At 47.1% G+C, this 18873-nt stretch overlaps 1 protein-coding gene across 2 annotated transcripts in view; it reads right to left on the bottom strand.

Moving 5' to 3' along the window:
- The window catches only part of USP43 (ubiquitin specific peptidase 43), a 92795-nt gene that overhangs the window by 36248 nt on the left and 37674 nt on the right, over positions 1-18873 (bottom strand). For both annotated transcript variants that reach the window (XM_083429774.1, XM_083429775.1), the window contains 4 exons: positions 14083-14189; positions 4069-4161; positions 2031-2166; positions 1496-1640 (listed from right to left, as the gene is read on the bottom strand). In XM_083429774.1, coding sequence (XP_083285900.1) covers positions 1496-1640; positions 2031-2166; positions 4069-4161; positions 14083-14189 — 481 coding nt within the window. The remainder of the gene's footprint in view (positions 1-1495; positions 1641-2030; positions 2167-4068; positions 4162-14082; positions 14190-18873) is intronic.

The following is an 18873-nucleotide window of genomic DNA, read 5'->3' as shown; positions in this document are numbered from 1 at the left end:
AGCCTTACAGGTGTATCACCTCTTCACAATCTGCCAGAGCCAGCCGAAAGCCAAACAAAGAGCAGACTCAAGGAAAAATGCCTTTTGCACATCTAGGTAGTAAAGCTGCCAGCGGAGGCGGAGAAGGTCCTCTGACTCTGCAGGGAAAAGGTATTTCCCAGAGGCCTCATGATGCAATCACAAGACTGTAGATCTTAATAAGAGGCCGTTAAAGTGACAGAATCTCAGCGCCCCTAAAGCCCACTCATTCTGAGGCTATTTGCTGTGACTGTGGCTAATCTGTGCTGGCTGGAGGAGACAAGGACAGGCTGATGGATAGAGCCAGTCTTCAGTTAAAAGTTACTGGCCTCCTTGTGATCCCATCAAGCCAGGAAAACTCTCTCCTCTTGCATCGGGCGTCTCCTCCTCCTCCTTTCCTTCACGCTGGCTTCTGAATGCCACTGTGCAAAGCATCCCAGCCTTCACAACATCAGCACAGGTACTACATTCTTAATAAGTGCCGAGTAAATTGCCCGGCTCTGAGGCTGTTACTTTTGGCAGCAGTATCTTTACTTGGTCACTGAAAAAAGGAGCATCCTGTCGGTCACGCATGATTGTCGCACGGCCGCCTGGCTTTCTCAAGGCCATGCTAGACATGGGCATCAGCAGATCAGTGTGTTTAAACCTGGATCTGCTGCCATGGCCAAGAACGTGGGTGAGGGAGATGGGTGCCCCTGTTTGAGGAATAAAACGGATGTGTGGGTGAGAGAAGCTCTTCTCTCAATTTACACCCCCACAGCCCCTCTCCCTTACCCCTTGTCTTCCAGTTGGGGGGGTCCCACTACTGGAAGCGACTCAAGCAGGAAGAAAGGCAGCAAGCTGGGGGGATGAAAGGAAAAAGGCTGAGGAAAGTGGGGGTACACAGCACTTTTTGACCCTTAAATTAGGCTCCTCCACAAACGGCTTCCTGTATTATTGCATACCCTGCAACATTGTGGGAGGGCAAAGCAAGACAACCACCCACCCTCGCCCACCCAATCTCCACTCACCTTTGCCCTTGCCCACCTGCTCTCTGCTCACCCTTGCCCACCAGCCATATGAATCCATATGGGTGAAGGCAGAGCCTTCAAAGCAAATGGGGCCATCCCACATAAAACAGGGCACTTGGCAGGTATGTTATTGCAGCAATCTGGATTTAAGAACACAGCTCTGTTGATGTTGATATTTGGTTTGGCCCGCAGGCCGAGCACAATATGGAATTGGCAGAGGGGATAAATACTCAGTGGAGGGAACTATTATTTTCTTCAACTTTTCACCATTTGATACAAAAGTACCTGAAGCTCTGAGTGCCAGACACCTCCATGTGGAGAGGGGGAAGAGAGGAGCCAGCTGGACAAGAGCAGGGGCCCAGGGGCCTGAGGATAGAGAAGAACTTGGCCGCCTCTCCAGAGCTTATTTGACAGGCATTTTTAGAGGGACATTCAGAATGCGTTCCAGCTGCCACAACAGGACACACCTGAGAGGCGGGAAGAGTTGGCCCTGCTGAAGGAGAGAGGAGCCTGGAAAGCGTAGACGTTGTCGCCCTCTGCAATGGTGTTCAGGTCCTCATCGTCTGAGAAGGAGCACCGGAATCCTGACTGGCCCAGCTCAGCCAGGATCACCTGCAGCGGCAGAGTGAAATGGTCAGGGCCTTGCAAGGCTTGAGGACTTAGGCAGTATATGAGAAAGGAAAACCTCCTTGGCTTATACAGTGGTACCTCGGGTTACATCTGCTTCAGGTTAAAGTCGCTTCAGGTTACAGACTCCGCAAACCCAGAAATAGTACCTCAGGTTAAGAACTTTGCTTCAGGATAAGAAAAGAAATCGTGCTCCGGCAGCGCGGCAGCAGCAGGAGGCCCCATTAGCTAAAGTGGTGCTTCAGGTTAAGAATAGTTTCAGGTTAAGAATGGACCTCCAGAACGAATTAAGTTCTTAACCAGAGGTACCACTGTATGCAGTTCGCAGGGAACAAGGATACCCAAAGCATAGGGACAGGAACAAGTCTGGCTTACCTGGTCAGGTGAAATCTTGCCTTCCTCTGCCACCATTTCCCTCAGCTTTGCCACGGTGCTGAGGAGAGGCACAGCCAGGCCCACACGCACAAATCGCTGGCTCTTGGATTGGAAGACAAGGGTGACGTTCAAAGCCCTGGAGGGAAAGGGACCGGGAATGGGAACTTAGAATGGTGCAGCAAAATGGCTGCCAAATGGCAGCCCTGCCCCGCCCTGGTGAGATACAGGGTGCAGCCAGAGCCCTGGGACCCATATAAATAATAAAATTATTGTTAGTTCTGAAGGCAGCCCTGAACAGTGAAGTTTTTAATGTTTGGGCTTCCCAAAGTAGATCTCAGGGTTCTAGTAAACAAAAACCAAAAAAGCCTAACAGCAAAGTTGATCCTACAAGCCTGTAGATCTGCCCATGCCTACTTTAGATACACTAGTCTCTTCTCTCCTGCATGCAACCCTCTGTCTTCCTTTGCTCCAGAAACAGCTGACAAATGGGAGCTGCCTACCAGAGGCCTGGGTAAGCCCTCTAGCTATTAAAGAAAAGATGGCACCAAGCATCAGCTACGGCAAGCAGAACTGGGAGCGCCGTTGCTGGAAGTTGGTGACTGGCTGTGACTGCAAGTTTTTAGCTGGAGGGGAAAGTCATTACTGGCTCATCTGCAGTCTGCACAGGACAGACTCTGCATGCATTCCTGCACCATCAGAAAAGAGATGTCAGAGGAGTCTAGTTAGCTCCGCATTTGGGACTGAAACTACACACTGGGGTGGAGGAACAGCAGACCCATCTGTGGATCAAAAACAGATAATTGTGAATAATATGGATTAATCTACAGAGGGCGAGTGAAGATTAAGCAGGTGGGCGGGTCTACAGAATTTATGAACACAATCCAATGCTCCTGGTAAGCACCCAAACATCATAAAGTGAAGTCTCTTCCTGGGAAAGTATACAGAAATAAAGATGGCTGTCCCATGTACCTACTGGGGGGGCATTTCCTCACTCCCAATCAACGCAACATCCTTGTAAAGTTACCAAGTACATGGAGGAAAATATCTTCCCCCCCCCCCCCCCCAGGACTTGCAAGTTATGGTGATGGGTTACATCTTGGGAGCATTTTTAAAGACTTTTAAAAACTTTCCTGGTTTTAATGCTTAGTAGAACCATGCAGATAAATGGACAGCATGGACTAGTTACTGTTGGCTGGTGTGTGTGTGTGTGTGTGTGTGTGTGTGTGTGTTTGCTGAGCCAACTTGTACAGAGAGAGACAATGTTTTTCCTGGGTGGGAGTGGGAAAACCCTCAGAAATGACTCAAAAGTGCAAGTGAATAGGGCTATCTCTGTAGGTGACCATTGCAGTTGCCTTGCCAACTCCCAACAGATGTGCAGAGGAGTCTGTATGCACTGATTCTGAGAGGGGAAAGGTCCTGCTTTGGTTGGAGAAAAAGACAGTCTGCTTTCTCCTCGAGGAAAACTAAGAATAAGCAGGCTTTTCAGCACCTGAAATGGGGCTGATGAAGAAATCTGCCTGGGGGGGGAATAGCAGGCCACTTCACTGATCTTTACTACTAGTCAGAGAGGCTGGACCAGGGATGCCTGAGCAATTCTGTTCTTGCTAATTTCACTAGGAGCTGACCTGATAATCCTCCCCCTCCCAGACTAATGTATGAACTCAGGCTGCAGTCCTGAACTCACTTCCATGGGAGTAAGCTCAAGGGACTCACTTCTGAGTAGGCACACATATGATCACAGAGTTATCCACTGTTTTTTCACATTTCCTGGTGCATTCTGATGCAGTTTGCGGATCAAGAACATATCAAAATGCATGCACATTTTGAAAGGAAATAAATGTCAAAATACATTTTAAAACAAATATTAAAATGTGAATTTTCATGCAGCTTTTCTTTGAAATCACAGATCCATGCAGAAGTGGGGTGCAAGGGAGTTATGGGTCAATGCATGCAGAAGAGACACAGACCTGTTTAGGCTGATTTGTCATTTCCCTAGTTAGGATCTGGGAGAGAAAGTGTGGGTACTTGGCTCACATACCTGGTCTGGCGCAAAGGGATGGGCAATGAGATGCACAGGAAAGGATCAAAGGTGTTGCTCTGCTTTAGGCAGTGAGGGCAAGTCAAGGAGGACCTAGAAAGGGAGGGGGTGAAACATTGTTAGATCCCACGTCAAGGGATAACTTCACCATTGAAAATGTAGGGCTGACCTCACATTTTGTATTCTAGGAGTCTGAAGCTCATATCTGGCCTCAAGGCTTAAAAGGAGAACTTGTGGAATGCAGAATAACTAAGGTCCTAGGAGGTCACCCCTTGTCAAATTTGCCCGTTAACAATTTGGAAATAAACACTGCTGAGTTCCATGAGACTTGCTTCCCAGTAAATTTGTTTAGATTTACCATTTTAATTTCACAGGTACAGTTGCATTGCTCCAGCCAAAGGGCTGTTCAGGGGGCCCCTTGTTCTACAAAAAGAGGGTTGAGTCAGCAGACTCCCCACAGAAGAATGACCACAAGGAAGATCTGCACCCAGTCTATGAGTATTATCAAAAGCAGCAGGATACTGAAGTCACTTTGAGGAGCTTAAGATCAGACAGTTAATAGTTCTAAATTTGTATCCCTGCAAATTGACTTGCCATAAATGAATACAGTCTTCCCTGTCCCCCAGGCAACAACATTTTTGGTTACTACACTCATGCTCATCCTCTATGTCACTGTGACCAGTTCCATGCCACAACCGGCGATTCTTTTATCTACAGGGTAGATACTACAAAATATTTCGAAGATCTTATCGCTGAAACTTTTCTCTCCCATAGTTGCCCTGGGGTGGGAACATGTTTTACACACATGCTGGAAAACAAAGCTGACCCCTCAGCTCACATCCAACACTGAGTTCACTGTAATAACCAAATCGTATTTTGTTCATCCAGCATAGTGTCTCTTCCTGACACTTGTTTGTAGCCTCATAGCGCCGGATCCGTTTCTGTGATGGAGACATTCTGTGCTTCACCAAGATGATTTCTGGCTGACTAAAGCAATCCCTTCGATGCATATCAATACATACCCTTGGTTTCAAAGAACAGATAAAAGACCAAAGCTAAAATACTGCAAGCAGGGCTTATCCCTGCTCTTTCTAGGCACAGGCCCACCCTTTAAAGCTCAAAGTCAGAGTGGTTATTTTTTGCCCCACTGCTTTCCCCAAGAAAACTGTTCTTTAATGCTGAATCAGAACAAACGGCAATTTGTGCTGTTTGCTCCAATTCAGCAGTAAAGAGTGCGTTTTCCAGAAGTAGCCCTCCACCTAGCAGGGCTAGCCCATTCCACCAGACGCTGACTTATTTCCTCAGCAGTGAACAGAGCCAATCATCAGAAGTGAGACCAGCTTTTAATGAGATTGGCTCAGTGGTGCAAGTCCTAGCCAGTTAATGGGATTGCACCTAACAAGATTACCTGGGAGTTCAGGCTCCAGTATGTGACATAAAAATAAAAGATTCCCCAAAAGGAAGAAGTGAGGGTTAGACTCAACATGCAGGGCTGAATCCATTCTAGAAAGGAAAACAATCAGCTACTCCCTAATAATAGAAAGTTATCTTCACCTACGTGAATACCGGTACTTCAGATAAGTCCCTTTTTCATCAGTGGTGCAGTCTCACTTAAATATACAGGTGCGCTTTCAGAAGGACGCAGGTAACACCCTTCATCATATCATGCCACCCAAAAGCACTACTGCATCTGCTTTTCTGTAGCACAGTTTTGCTAAATGTGTACCAAAACAACCCCTTTGGACATGCATTTGTAGGCATGGAGGCACCGTGCATTACACAACATAGGATTTGGCATGGTAGCCCAATCCATTGCACTAAACAGAGTTCTAGCAGATACATGTACAAGGCTCAGCTCTTGTACCTGTGAAGGAACAAAAACGGAGAAGGTGTTTGAATGCTTGGCCTCCCCACATCGAGAAACTGCAGCCAACATCTCGAGACTAATGGCCAAACTAAATGTGACAGGAGATCAGATTGGCCAATGGATTTTTCTTTGTTATAAGGTGTTGCAGGGGAGAAGGAAAGATTTGGATCAAGGGCACAGCACTGGGAGACAGTCTAACCCCCACTACCACCATCATTTACATTTGAATCTGCCCTCTAGGAAGCTGGTTTTATTATGGAGGGGTGGGGAGTCAGGTATTGTGTAGCAGGAGCCGCTTTGCTCAGTACTTAAAGCTTGCCCTATCTCCTTCTTTGCAGCTACCCTTGAAATATTATTTTAAAAGACACAGAGTCCTATTTTTATCTGCATTCTTTTGCTCCCACTCAATTTCACACAACCACACTGCATGCACTAGCAGTCTGACTTTGCCAAGGTGAAACCATCAGGAGAAGCAGACCACCTCCCCTCACTCCAGAATTTGACATCTGGTGCACTATTTGGCCTCCTATATCATCATCACCACATCATCATTTAATTAATGAGGAACACAGCTCAGTCAGTAGATAATCATAATCTCAGGATCTCAGGGTTATGGGTTCGAGCCCATGCTGTGGGGGGGGGGGATTCCTGCATTGCACAGGGTTGGACTAGATGGGCTTTGTGGTCCCTGCCGACTCTGTAATTCTATGATTCTATAAGGAAAGCCCCACTGAATCAGGCCAAAGGCCCATCTGGTCCACTAATGTTCTCAACAGTGACCTACCAGATTCCTATGGGAAGCTTACAAGCAGAACCTGAGTGCAATAGCACTTTCCTCACTTGCGATTCCCAGCATGTCAGAGGCATGGTGTCTCTGATCCTGGAGTTAACACATAACCATCAAGATAGCCTTATCCCAATGAATGTGCTTAATCCCCTTTTAATGCTGTCAAAGGCAGCAGCCATCATTACACCGTGTGATAGCAAATTCCATAGCTTAGCTGTAAGAAGAGTCCTGGCGGATAAGATCAAAGGGGGGAATGGATGTCTCCGATTGCAGTAGGACTCCAAGTTCTCTCTCACACACACATTTAAGGAAAGGCCTCAATATCGGGGAGCCGGAAAACATTTCCCACGGAAGAAAGGCTGAAGTATTGGGGGAGGGATTCGTTTAGAAAATGCCTGAAGGGGGGAATGGCACTGAGGTTTACAAAATTATGCACGGAAAGAGAAACAGAGAGGGAGAGAGATCCATCTCCTCCCCCTCCTTCTGCCATAATAGTAGAACTTGCGATCACACAACGATTCTGATGAAGGGGTAAATTCAGGACGGACAAAAGAAAGTACTTTTTTCACACAGCTAATGGAATTTGCCACCAGAAAGATGTGGGGACGGGCGCTACCTTAGATGTCTTCAAAAGAGGATTAGACAAATTCGCAGAGGGGGAATCGGTCTGTCAGTGACTATTGACCGTAATAGCTCAACCCCAAGCTCAGAGGCAGTTGCTGGGCGGGCGGCGGGGTGGGGGAGGGAGGTCAAAGAACAGAAGAGGGTTGTTCCCTTTGTATCTGGGCTGCGCAGAAGCATCTGGCTGAGCACTGTGGGAAAGAGGACTCTGTGCTAGGAGGAACTTTGCAGTGATCCAGTGGGGCTCTCTTTACCTTCCCTGATCACAGTGCCAGAATACAAGATGGCTATCAATGGCGCTGTGGCTTCTCCCCCCCACCCCCCACCCAAAGACCATGCATGAATAAGAAACCCTGGCAAACTCAATCTCCCACCTGCTGCCATTCCCGCTCAGGTACCAAGTTTTGAAGAAGTACTCTCTCCAAGCTCCGCAGGGATATTATATATATTTAATGGAAATAGCCAGTTCACCTCCCGAGCTCTCGCGTCCTCCACCCCCAAACGCGCACACACACTTGCGTCCTAAATTAAAGTCAAGCCAAACTCCGAGCCCTACTTTTTCCATTCCTCCACCAGCCAGCTCAGAGCGGAGCAGCACTGCACCATTAATAGATCGTTTGCATATAGACAGGCTTTGACGCACAGATCTGAAGTTGGCAGGCTGAAAATGAAAGCAGCCCTTTTTAATAAGCATTAATGGGAAAGGGATTAATTGGGGAGTGGAGAGCCGCTTGGCATGCCTGGCGTGTCTCTCTCTGCCAACCAGCAGGATGGGAAAGGGGCCTTTGGGGGGGCACATAGGGTTAGGCTGGGTGTGGGGGAGGCTGGCTCAGCGAGGAGAGATCTAAAGCTCTTCTTCTGCTTCACTGCAGAAGGTGGATGGAATCTTTAAACTGCCTCAGATACCCTGGAAATTACAACCACCACATGTAGGCGCTATCAGAGAACAGATTTGTAGCAATTTTTTATGATGTGGTCCGGAGCAAAACAACAGAGCCTCGGCTAACCGAGGGTGCAATTGTGTTGACTATTTAAGGAGTCCCGGGCGCTCCTTTTTATTTTTAATGAAAACCTAAACTTCTTTCAATTTTGGAAACCGATAATTTTTTTTCATTTCTCTTCCGCAATAATTGTTCAGCTCCACTTGGCACATGGAAGGGCATGAAGATATAAAGAGTAATGACACCCTGTTGCTTCCTAGCTGCCTGTCCTTCCCTCGCACACCAACCTGTCTCCCTGGCTTCTGAGATTACACCAACCATTGCCCACAAAAATAATTAAACTCACCTTCATTGCCATAAGGGCTACAGACCTGCCCCCACCCACCCACCCTCTGCAAATCTCAGGCTACTGAATTTAATGCTCCTTGCAGAGCACACACAAAACCATGGTGTATATATACACACCGCACAGGCAGAACCCCACGTAGAGCAACTGCCCTGTACTTCTATTAGTTTTTGTGATGGCTCATGCTAGGAAATAAAGCCCGCCAAAATGAGACTTCTCCAGAGCTCAGGAAGGGGCCAGTTCTGTCACACGGGGCCATTTCAATTTCCTGCCGGAAAGGCTGTTTTTGTTCACAGGATGCAAGCTGGGAAGTGGTGTGTGGCATGCAAAGCAACGCAGGGTGGGGTGAGGGTGCCTTTTTCTCTGAGCGCATTTCCAGGTGGAAATGCTTGCTTGCATGGATATCAGCTGGGGAAAGTAAGGTGCCGAAAAAGTGGCTTCCTGGAGCCTAGCGTGTGCCCCTGCGGCGGCGTTTGCCTAGCTACCACCACGCCAGCCACCCTTTCAAACACTACAACGAGTTGCCATGGAGATGGCTGCAATGTCACACGGCGGAGCAAAGCAGTGCAAGCCTGAGACTTGGGAATGAACATGGGGGATTGGGGGCCTGGCCTCTCCTATCTCCCACCTCTGCTCCTCCAGAATGGGGAATGGGGTTAATGCAAATTCCCCACCTCATAGGAAGCAATAGCTGCAAGGTGCCACTGTAGCAGGGTGTCAGCAGCCCTGAGAACACCTCTGGTGGGCTGAGGGTGTGACAAGTGAACTAGTTAATATCCATTTATTAGCAAAATATCTGTCACTATGAGGGAAGGGAGGGAAGGTTTGTGCATTGCCAGGATCTGTGGGGGAATACAGATGTCTACTCTGTGGAGCTCCTTAGCAGTAGAGGTTTGGCAAGAACCATTCCTGGAATGTGAAAACGGTATTATTTAGACAGTCCTTCACAATCTGCATTTCTCTTTTTAACCAACCAATATCTATTCATGCTTTGGATTATGTTTCACGCATACTTCTACGGATTTTATATTTTTGCGTGATATATTTTACGAAGGGGCAGATTATATTATTTAAATAAATAGAAGTCACTCGCCAACTAGGCAAAAATACACATTACAGTGGGCCACACAATCACTCACACACCCAAGAACTGTTCGGTCTGTGATGAGATGAGCTCTTCCACTCACCCCAACACTGTATGCAGAACTGGATCTCTTGAACAGGCAACACGCAAACAGATGTAGCCTTCATTTCCTTCCCCCTGAGATATCTTTATGAGGAAGATCACTTTTGGGTCGTCCACCACTGAACGAGAGTTTTAACACAAGTCACGTGATCAAATGTGACACACTTTATCCTCTGCCAGATGACACTTGCCCAGATTTTAAAATGCAACGGAAACCACCTTGGACAGCGCAATCTGTGGCCCCAACTAACACAAGGCATTCTGCAGATCTGGTGATGGGTGGTTTGCCGACTAAGTGACAGGTAGAACCAGCAATAATGGATGGGCCACTCAGACAGATGGAGCATCTGACTTTGCTCCAGTTCCATTGGCAGGGGGGGAATCTCCCATAATGATTGCTTTTGCCCCTGAAGTGGCACCCATTGCTGTAGACACAGACTTCCAAGGTTTTTTTGGCATACGGCGTGGAGTTCAACTGAGGCCACCCTCCAGAATGCACCACTGAGAAAACTTGCTTCATTTAGTTCTCTCCCTACATAAGGTCCTCTAAGCACAAGCTGTAGAGGTCCACATGCACTGGAATAAATTTAACTTTGCAATCTCTAAGCCACTTTACTCCACTAAAGCCTGTTTGACATGCTCCGGCCCCTTAATGCAGCAGCCTTTTTGGTTAACAGCTGTCAGCTTCATTCTGGCTCCACAAGTGTCACTGGCTCCACCAGCTTGCGTGCCGCACAGAGGACAAGTCCAGGTGTCATCAATCTAATTCCATGAAGATTTTGCCAGCATCTGAGATTTCCTTATTTTCTAAGCACAACTCATCTCAAAAGACTCTTAACCTTTCCAAAACTCACTTTCTGCTTGCTGGTTGTTTTAAGGCACTTCTTCTGTTCTCCAAATATAACAAAGCAATGCAGATGTGGTTCGGGAATAGGGATGACCAAGCCTTATTCTATGGACCAAAAAGCCCAGCTGATGCACTTCAAAACTCATAAAACTGGAGCCAAGCCAGGATATGTTTCCATATTTTCACACAAGCTCTGGCAGCACTGCACAATACTCAAAGGAAAATACTGGCCTGAAGATCTGTGGTGCTAGCTAACAGCAGCTGCTCCAGTTTTGGTCATGCTGTGATAGCAGCTGTTGATCCTATCACAGGTACTAGATAACAGCATCATAGCTGTTTCTCTTCCTACCTCATTGGAGTTTCTCCAAATAAAGACTGGATGTGTATGTCTAGTTCTCCTGGAAACAATGGGATTTTGTTGGCAAGAAAATATCCAAACACATAGAATTCTATGTGCTGCAGAACAAATAGGCTTAACAAGCAAACACAGAAAAACATGAGAGATAACCAGGATACACAAGTGAAAGCGCTTCTTCACACGATGCAAAAATAATTAAAGAATGTGTGGCCATGCAACTGGTGAGTGCAACAGGCTAGATCAGGGATGGGGAACCTTTAGCCCTCCAGATGTTGTTAGACTACAGCTTCCATCATCCCTGACCATTGGCCAGACGGGCTGGGGTTGATGTGAGTTGGAGTCCAACAACATCTAGAGGGCACTAGGTCTCTATTCATCTTGTAGATGACTTTTAAAAATTAAATAAATTCATGAATGAATTCAATAATTATCAGTGGATAGGAGCAATAATAGTTTTGTGGAATGTCTGCATTCAGAGACAGGGTATCACTGAATGCCAATTACTAGGGACCAGAAGCAGGTGAGAACAATGTCCAACTGGTGCACATCCCAGAGGCATCTCGTTCATCATTGTGAGAAGTGGGTTACTAGAGTAGATGAACCTTTGGTCTCATTTAGCTCAGTTCCTCTTATGGAAAACCGACTCAGCAGCTTAGAGGAAAAGCAGCAAAACAATCTTCGTATCTCTGTTCTGTCCTGACTTATTCAACACTTTTATGTGCACTTTTGCTTTTCTGAATACTACCCAGAAAAACATAGGGGCAGAAACCAGTGCAAAGACACCCACTAGTACAATGTGGATTCCTCCTCTCCACCCAAAATCCACTCTGGGGGGTTAAGAGCAACACAGGTGTGTGTGTGTGTGTGTAAAATCATTCCATTGGACAAGCAGAAATGCTCACACTGATGGAATGATCATATTAGCACAATGCTTATTTCCGCCTGTAGTTTGTAACAGGGCAAAGTCGAATTCAGATTTAGCAATTATCACATTTGGAGCCCACCACAATATACCTGTTCAAGGCTCCATGGCTGCAGAATGTGCACAGATCAGAAGAAGCAATATAGACAGGGCTCTCCTTGAATGAATGCATGTAGATCAGGGGCAGAATTTGTTATCTCCAAACCTATGCATGTTCAGCAGCCACACGATAAAGCATGAGTGTGACTGAAATGTCTGTTGCAACAGTGTCTCCAAATTTCTTAATAAACACTCAGAAATTCAGAAACTGCTCCTGGATATTTTGTAAATTCACAGATACGTACCTTGCTTGCAGGACCTCTGCTGGCCTGACTGGGCATCTGGGCCACAGCAGTGGGAATAATATAGCTAATTCAAATTGAGCCCAAGTTTTTGAAGCAAGTCAAGTTCACAGTTGGCTGAGTTGGCTAGAATTCCAGATTCCAGGGCTTGGAGTTTTGTTTTCTACTCTGCCATTCAGAGTAGAAACAGAAGAAGCAACTACAATGGGTGTTGTGGTGCCTTAAAGATTAACAAGTGCAAACGTGCCAAAGACCTCTAATCCTCTAGAAGTGATCCAGAAGCCCTGTGCCTTCAGGTTCCTTGCCATCCCTTCTCAAGAAGATGGAAAGACCACACGGGGGAAAGGATAGGGCACTGCATTCCTCAAAGGAAAAGCTCAGATTTTATTCGCAGGTCAGAAGAAAAAAAAAACTTGATCGCAAATCCTGGCTCCTTTTAGCCACCCATATAAGAAGCAGAGTGTGTGCCCCGCTCCCCATCCCAACTACAACAATGCCCTTTTGGCTGGCTAGTTGTAGGGGGAAGCACTGATGTGGAAGTTGCCCACAGGACACCTGCTGCGCAGAACCCAGAGGAAGGGACTGAGCAAGTGAAATGGGAAGAAACCCCTACAGATGTGCTAAGTTTTGGAATTGAGTGACACCTGTCTGGATGGCAGCATGCTCAGCTAACACATCCACATGTTCTCTTTCTGTTCACACAACCCTTCTTTGGGAAAGAGATGCCAATGCCCTTGAGATGTTGGGAAAGGTGGAGGTAAGTCCAGCACTGGCTTCCACTAAATTCTGATGATTGGAAGACAAATGTGGGAGCCTCGTCTGCTTGCTTGGCTGCTGTGTCCCTGCTCCTGCTGTGGCCTAGAGCAAGGGCTCACCCTATTCATTGCACAGTGGGGTGGGGGGAGAGAGACTTACAATGGAAAGCTCTGGCAAGCGCTAGTCATTAATGCCTTATCTTCGAGAGCAGCCTCACACCGGGAGCTTCAAACTTCACTCTGCTCCCAGCTCTTTCATCCCACCGCCAGAGACGCAAAACAGCAGTGTCAGCAGCAGGAGCCTCATGCATGTGCGTGCATTCTAAGGAAAGCACGGCTGCGATGCTTCCCTCGGCCTGCATCCAGCTCAGGGTGGCTGAAAGAGTTGGGAGCTGCTAGGCCTGCAAGACTGTGCTAAGGCGAGTCACCCCGGCCACGCAAAGGGGGACAGAGCCGTGCCACGTTCTGTTCCATTCCACGATTCAGCAGACTCTCCGTCTGCACTGGGGTGATGCAAGGAAAGGGGGACACTTCTTCTGAAAGGGGGACACTTGCTGTTGAAGTCACGATCTGCAGCAGGGGTGCATGCAGTTGCATGGGTGCAAAGGTGCACTTGCAGTCCAATCATGTCCCTACAATTTTTTGCGCAGCCCAGACGAAGAAAGGAAGAGAGTAATACCACAGTGGTGCAGGGAGTTCAGAATCAGTCACCTGGTTATCTACAAACCTAACCCACTGATGCAGTATTTGTGAGTGCTACACTGTCACAGTTGCTGTTGCAAGCAGCTGAGAAGGAGGCAAGTCAGATCTGGTATGTCCAAGCTAAATCACTGTTTCTCGCTCACCCTGCACTTTCTGCTAGTCAGCTATTATGCCCATTTGCTTAAACTCAGGTCCTCCAGGACTTTGGCCTGCCTGCAGCATCTCCCACATGTTCTGCCTTGGAGGTGCTCTGAAACATGGATTTGCACACAATTCTTGGCCATTTTTGGAAGTAACAAAATGCCGGAATGCATTTTGAGTAGCACTTGGTTCCTTTTTACCTGTATTGTGCCTGGAAGTGGTTCTGCACAAAGCTCTGGCCCTTTAGTGGCTGGGCGGTTGACTGAGCACTCGCATTGGTGGAGCCCTCTTCCTGCCCAGATGGAAGCTGCAGAGAAAATAAGAGAGCAAGGTTGAGTTACAGGACAGGGGAGCCTTCACTCCCCCTCCAGATCTTGTTGGACATTCCACCTGCCGCTGAAAACACCTCCCAAAACAAACATTCTCCCAATGGACACTCAGCCAAACCCGCCATCATAGTTCTGCCTTCTTAACACCGTTTTAAAATGTGGGTTCTTCCAGCTCGTTGTCCCTGCTTTCCTCCCACCTTCTTTCCCTGCCCTTCCATCACCACCACATTTCTCTCACTTTTTCACATCTCCCACTCCCTTTCAGCAGCAAAATCATGTCTAAAAGGGGGAACAGAGAGAGTTGTTTAGGTGACCATGTTTGCTAACAGGCATTAAAAAAAAAGAGAGAATTCTGGCAGGGTTCTGTTTTGATGGGTTTTCATAAACATACACATTTTTTTGTCCTGCTCTGTGAAGTTGTTTGGATGAGAGAAGAGGGTGCAAAAGCTCAATTACCAGCTTCAAGGTGTTTGGGAATCTTTCACTCTCTCCTCATTAAATCAGGGAGAAGCAGGCTGAGCCAGCACCTGCCAGTCCCAGAACAGGACAAACACATTTTGTTGCACGCAGTGTGACAACAAAGGAATAAAAAAAAATCTGCAAATAAAGCAGGCAGGTTGATCTCCCTAGGGACCAGAAAGGGACACCTGGTCAAGCCCTATTCTTAGTAGAATGTATACTAAGCCGAAGCATGCAAGCAACTTTTGCCACCCGAGTCTAGGACCAGTCAGTGGAATCCTATACTATAGCCTTCCATGTGGATGGACCAACATTCCCATCAACCATTAGCCACTGGCTTCTGGGAGAGCAGGTCCCCCGCCCTTGCTACATTACCATTGTTCTGCGGCTATTGTTTCCAACAAACTGTTTCTGCATAGTCAAGGCTCCATTTTGCAATGGAAGCATATGCCAGTGACACTTCTGCCTGGGGCTTACACAAACACACTAATCTAAGTGCTACCAGCATGGGAAGTCACTGTACAATCTGGGAGATCTGCGCGGCTGCCGCTTGCTGTGACACGGTGCTCTGAGCATGCAAGCAGGCTTTTTCAGCAGCCGCTGCTGGACTGTAATAGTAATCTGAATTGGGCCTCAGTGACCTCACGGCTCAGGAAGCAAGGCTGCCCGCACCTGCCCCCTCCTATTAAGACAAAGGAGATTTAACATTTTAATGGATTTCTCAAACGTAGCAGGATGGAAGGAAAAGAATTCATGATGCTATTAATCAAACCATTTGCCCTGTCTGGAAAATTGTCCCCCCCCCCCCCCCGAAAGCAAAGGAGAGAATTTCTCTTGATATGCAAGGAAGAACAACAGAATAGGAGGGTAATAGTGCCCAGACTCTAGGAAGCAAGGAGATTTCCCTAAAATGGGAGTTGATCTCCTAACATGGTGACACATTGGCTCAAAGAGAAGTGCAAGAACTCAGTTATCTATTCTGTATTTTAATGAATGCTTTGCCATCTTTCAAATCATGCTGTTAGCCACACAATATGAGTTTTTTTATTATTGATAAAGTGAAGTAAACATTTTTAAAAATTAAAGAAAAACCTAATGGTTATGTTCTTTGGAATATTATTATTAGGGGATCCTCCAAGCAAAAGTTCACAATTCTGGACAATGTATTTGAAAGATCTCTTGCTCCTATCAAATCCCCCTTGTCATGCAAAGAAGCAGAAGAGGGTGTTGGGTGTGCTGCAGAGTAAAATTCATGCAAGTAAACAATGAGGCCCATGAGAACAGTATGATTCTGGACTGCATCTCACACTTTATGCAATGCAAAGGGTCCCTCTAGATCAGCCTTTCTCAACCTGTGAGATCCCAGATGTTGTTGAACTACAACTCCCATCACCCATAGCTTGCAAGGCCAGAGCTCAGGTATGATGGGAGTTTTAGTCCAACAACATCTGGGGACCCACAGGTTGAGAACCGCTGCTGTAGATGCATCTCACTGTGGTAAGGCTTCTCAGAAGGTTGGTAGCTTGAACACTGTTGACCTAATATTGGTTCTCATGAGACCTGAGTAGAGGGGACTTATTCCAAAGGACTATCAGGAAAATTAATGTGCAAGGTGCCATACTCTTAAGGGCGCATGGCCTACATTGCGTAAGAAGAACTTTCTCCTAAGGGAGAATTCAAGAGATGAAACTTGGCTGAGTATGGCAGCCACAGGAGGCAATGCCCACTAGCTATACAGGGTGGGTGCAGCCACCCTCCCAACTGCTTAATGCTTATTTGGGTGGAGCACATTTGGAGCTCTGCAGATGTGCCAATGGAGCCCACCCACACTCCCAACCCCACCGCCATCCTGCCCCATCCAGCTAAGATGCAACAATGCCAGAGTACAGATGGCAGATCCACCACCACCCGAGTCACTACAGCATGCAGAAGACCTTACACTGCAGAGAGGCAAGTCACACCGACATCTACCCAAGAGGCGTCTTCTACAACGGTCACCTCAGAACCAAAGAGTGCTGTCACTTGAGCCGGTCCAGAGATGACTCAAAAACAGGAACACCCTGGCACCTGAACAGAAAGCAAATCATGTCCAACTTTTTTAAGGTCTAGGCAGGTAAGCACAGAGAGGAGCTGTGTCACTTCCGTTGAGAGATCAGCTGGCTTTAGCTCTCTGTCAGCTGTTGCCTAACAGCAGCTGTTCCAGCAGACTTCCTGAATTGTTTCCACCCCACCTGGTCATTATAAGAACTATAATTTAAAATACTGCTGCCTGGGATTATTTTTTCCTCCTCCCTCCCCATTCACAGGAACATAGGAAACTGCCTCATACTGAGTCAATGTTTAATACATAATACAGTACTTATCTGGCTGGATCTGGAACTTCACAATATCTGGACATGGCTTCAATTCACAATATCTGGACATGGCTTCAATTTTGCATCTGAATTTGATACATTTTCTTCCTAGTTCTGACTATGTCAAGCCAGGGTGTACCACTCCAGACTGCAAATTGGGAGCTCACACAACTGAATGCGGAGGGTTTCCGCACCTTAAAGTGTTCCCTTCTGACCAGGGAATAGACACTTGCTGTCACAGACTGGCTGGAGGAGCCAGCTGGGAAACCCTCAAGGGAAGGCGGCTCAGAGCCAGGGGACTGGTGGTGGGATAACGATGAGTGGTCAGAGGGTGAAGACTGGGAGAAGCTGTCTGAGGCTGCAGAGGTAACAGGGATTAGTGAGGGAGGAGGTGGAGAGAGAAGTCCAGAATCAGAGGCAAAAGCTCAAATAGGAGAGGAGGGATGAATCTGGCTGTTGAAGATACACAGGTGTCTCCCTCTCCTGATGCAACAAGCTCCCCTCCCCCATGGTCTCCCAGAACCAGAAGAGGCATAAAGAGGGCAGAGGAGAAGTTAGCTTCATGCAGGCAGTGTCAGAGTGCTTGGGGAAAACCCTGGAGAGAAGGGGACTTAGGCAGCTGTGGGGACTTGGGGACCTTCAGTCTCCACAACTGCTTCATGGGGACAAGACCTGCCAGAGAAGAGTTGCTCTGCGCAGTAGGCCTGACATCCTGTGCAAATGCTTTTCTTTCTTTCTTTATAGTAAAGAGTTAACTCCAATTTGCTCAATGTAGTTTCCTGCTGGCTCGCTCCTGTCACTTACTGAGACCCTTAAATACAGTGGTACCTCGGGTTAAGTACTTAATTTGTTCCAGAGGTCCATACTTAACCTGAAACTGTTCTTAACCTGAAGCACGACTTTAGCTAATGGGGCCTCCTGCTGCTGCTGCGCCGCCGGAGCACGATGTCTGTTCTTATCCTGAAGCAAAGTTCTTAACCTGAAGCACTATTTCTGGGTTAGCGGAGTCTGTAACCTGAAGCATATGTAACCTGAAGCGTATGTAGCCCAAGGTACCACTGTACTTAATTTGTTCTGGAGGCCCGTTCTTAACCTGAAACTGTTCTTAACCTGAAGCACCACTTTAGCTAATGGGGCCTCCTGCTGCTGCTGCACCACCGGAGCACGATGTCTATTCTTATCCTGAAGCAAAGTTCTTAACCTGAAGCACTATTTCTGGGTTAGCGGAGTCTGTAACCTGAAGCATATGTAACCTGAAGCGTATGTAACCCAAGGTACCACTGTACTTAATTTGTTCTGGAGGCCCGTTCTTAACCTGAAACTGTTCTTAACCTGAAGCACCACTTTAGCTAATGGGGCCTCTTGCTGCTGCCGCACCGCCGGAGCACAATTTCTGTTCTCATCCTGAAGCAAAGTTCTTAACCCAAGGTACTATTTCTGGGTTAGCGGAGTCTGTAACCTGAAGCATATGTAACCTGAAGCGTATGTAACCCGAGGTACCACTGTACATCCCCTGTTGAATTAAGTCTCATGGATGCCCCTTATACCACAGGGCAGTTATGTCTTGCTTCATTTTATTGCTTAAATACAACTTTGGGTTGCAAGAATACAGTGGCTGGTGACAACTTATGAAACTGACTTTTGTATGCTTAACAAAGCTTTGCCTGGAGATACAATCTCCAAAACAACCTTTGGGAGTTTAGCCAAGATTAGCCCAAAATTGCACAATTACGGGAGGTCACTGCTGAATGCCACTTTGTGTTTGCTCCCTTTCAAAGGGGACTTTCTGTCTTCCCGTCAGCTTGACCCACATCCAACGCAACCGAGCTACAGGTGCGTAGGTGAGAAG

The sequence above is a fragment of the Podarcis tiliguerta genome, assembly GCF_965153285.1.
Source record: "Podarcis tiliguerta genome assembly, chromosome: 2".
Lineage (NCBI taxonomy): Eukaryota > Metazoa > Chordata > Lepidosauria > Squamata > Lacertidae > Podarcis > Podarcis tiliguerta.
Note: the sequence above shows the minus strand (reverse complement) of the source record. Positions and strands in the feature narration are given on the sequence as shown.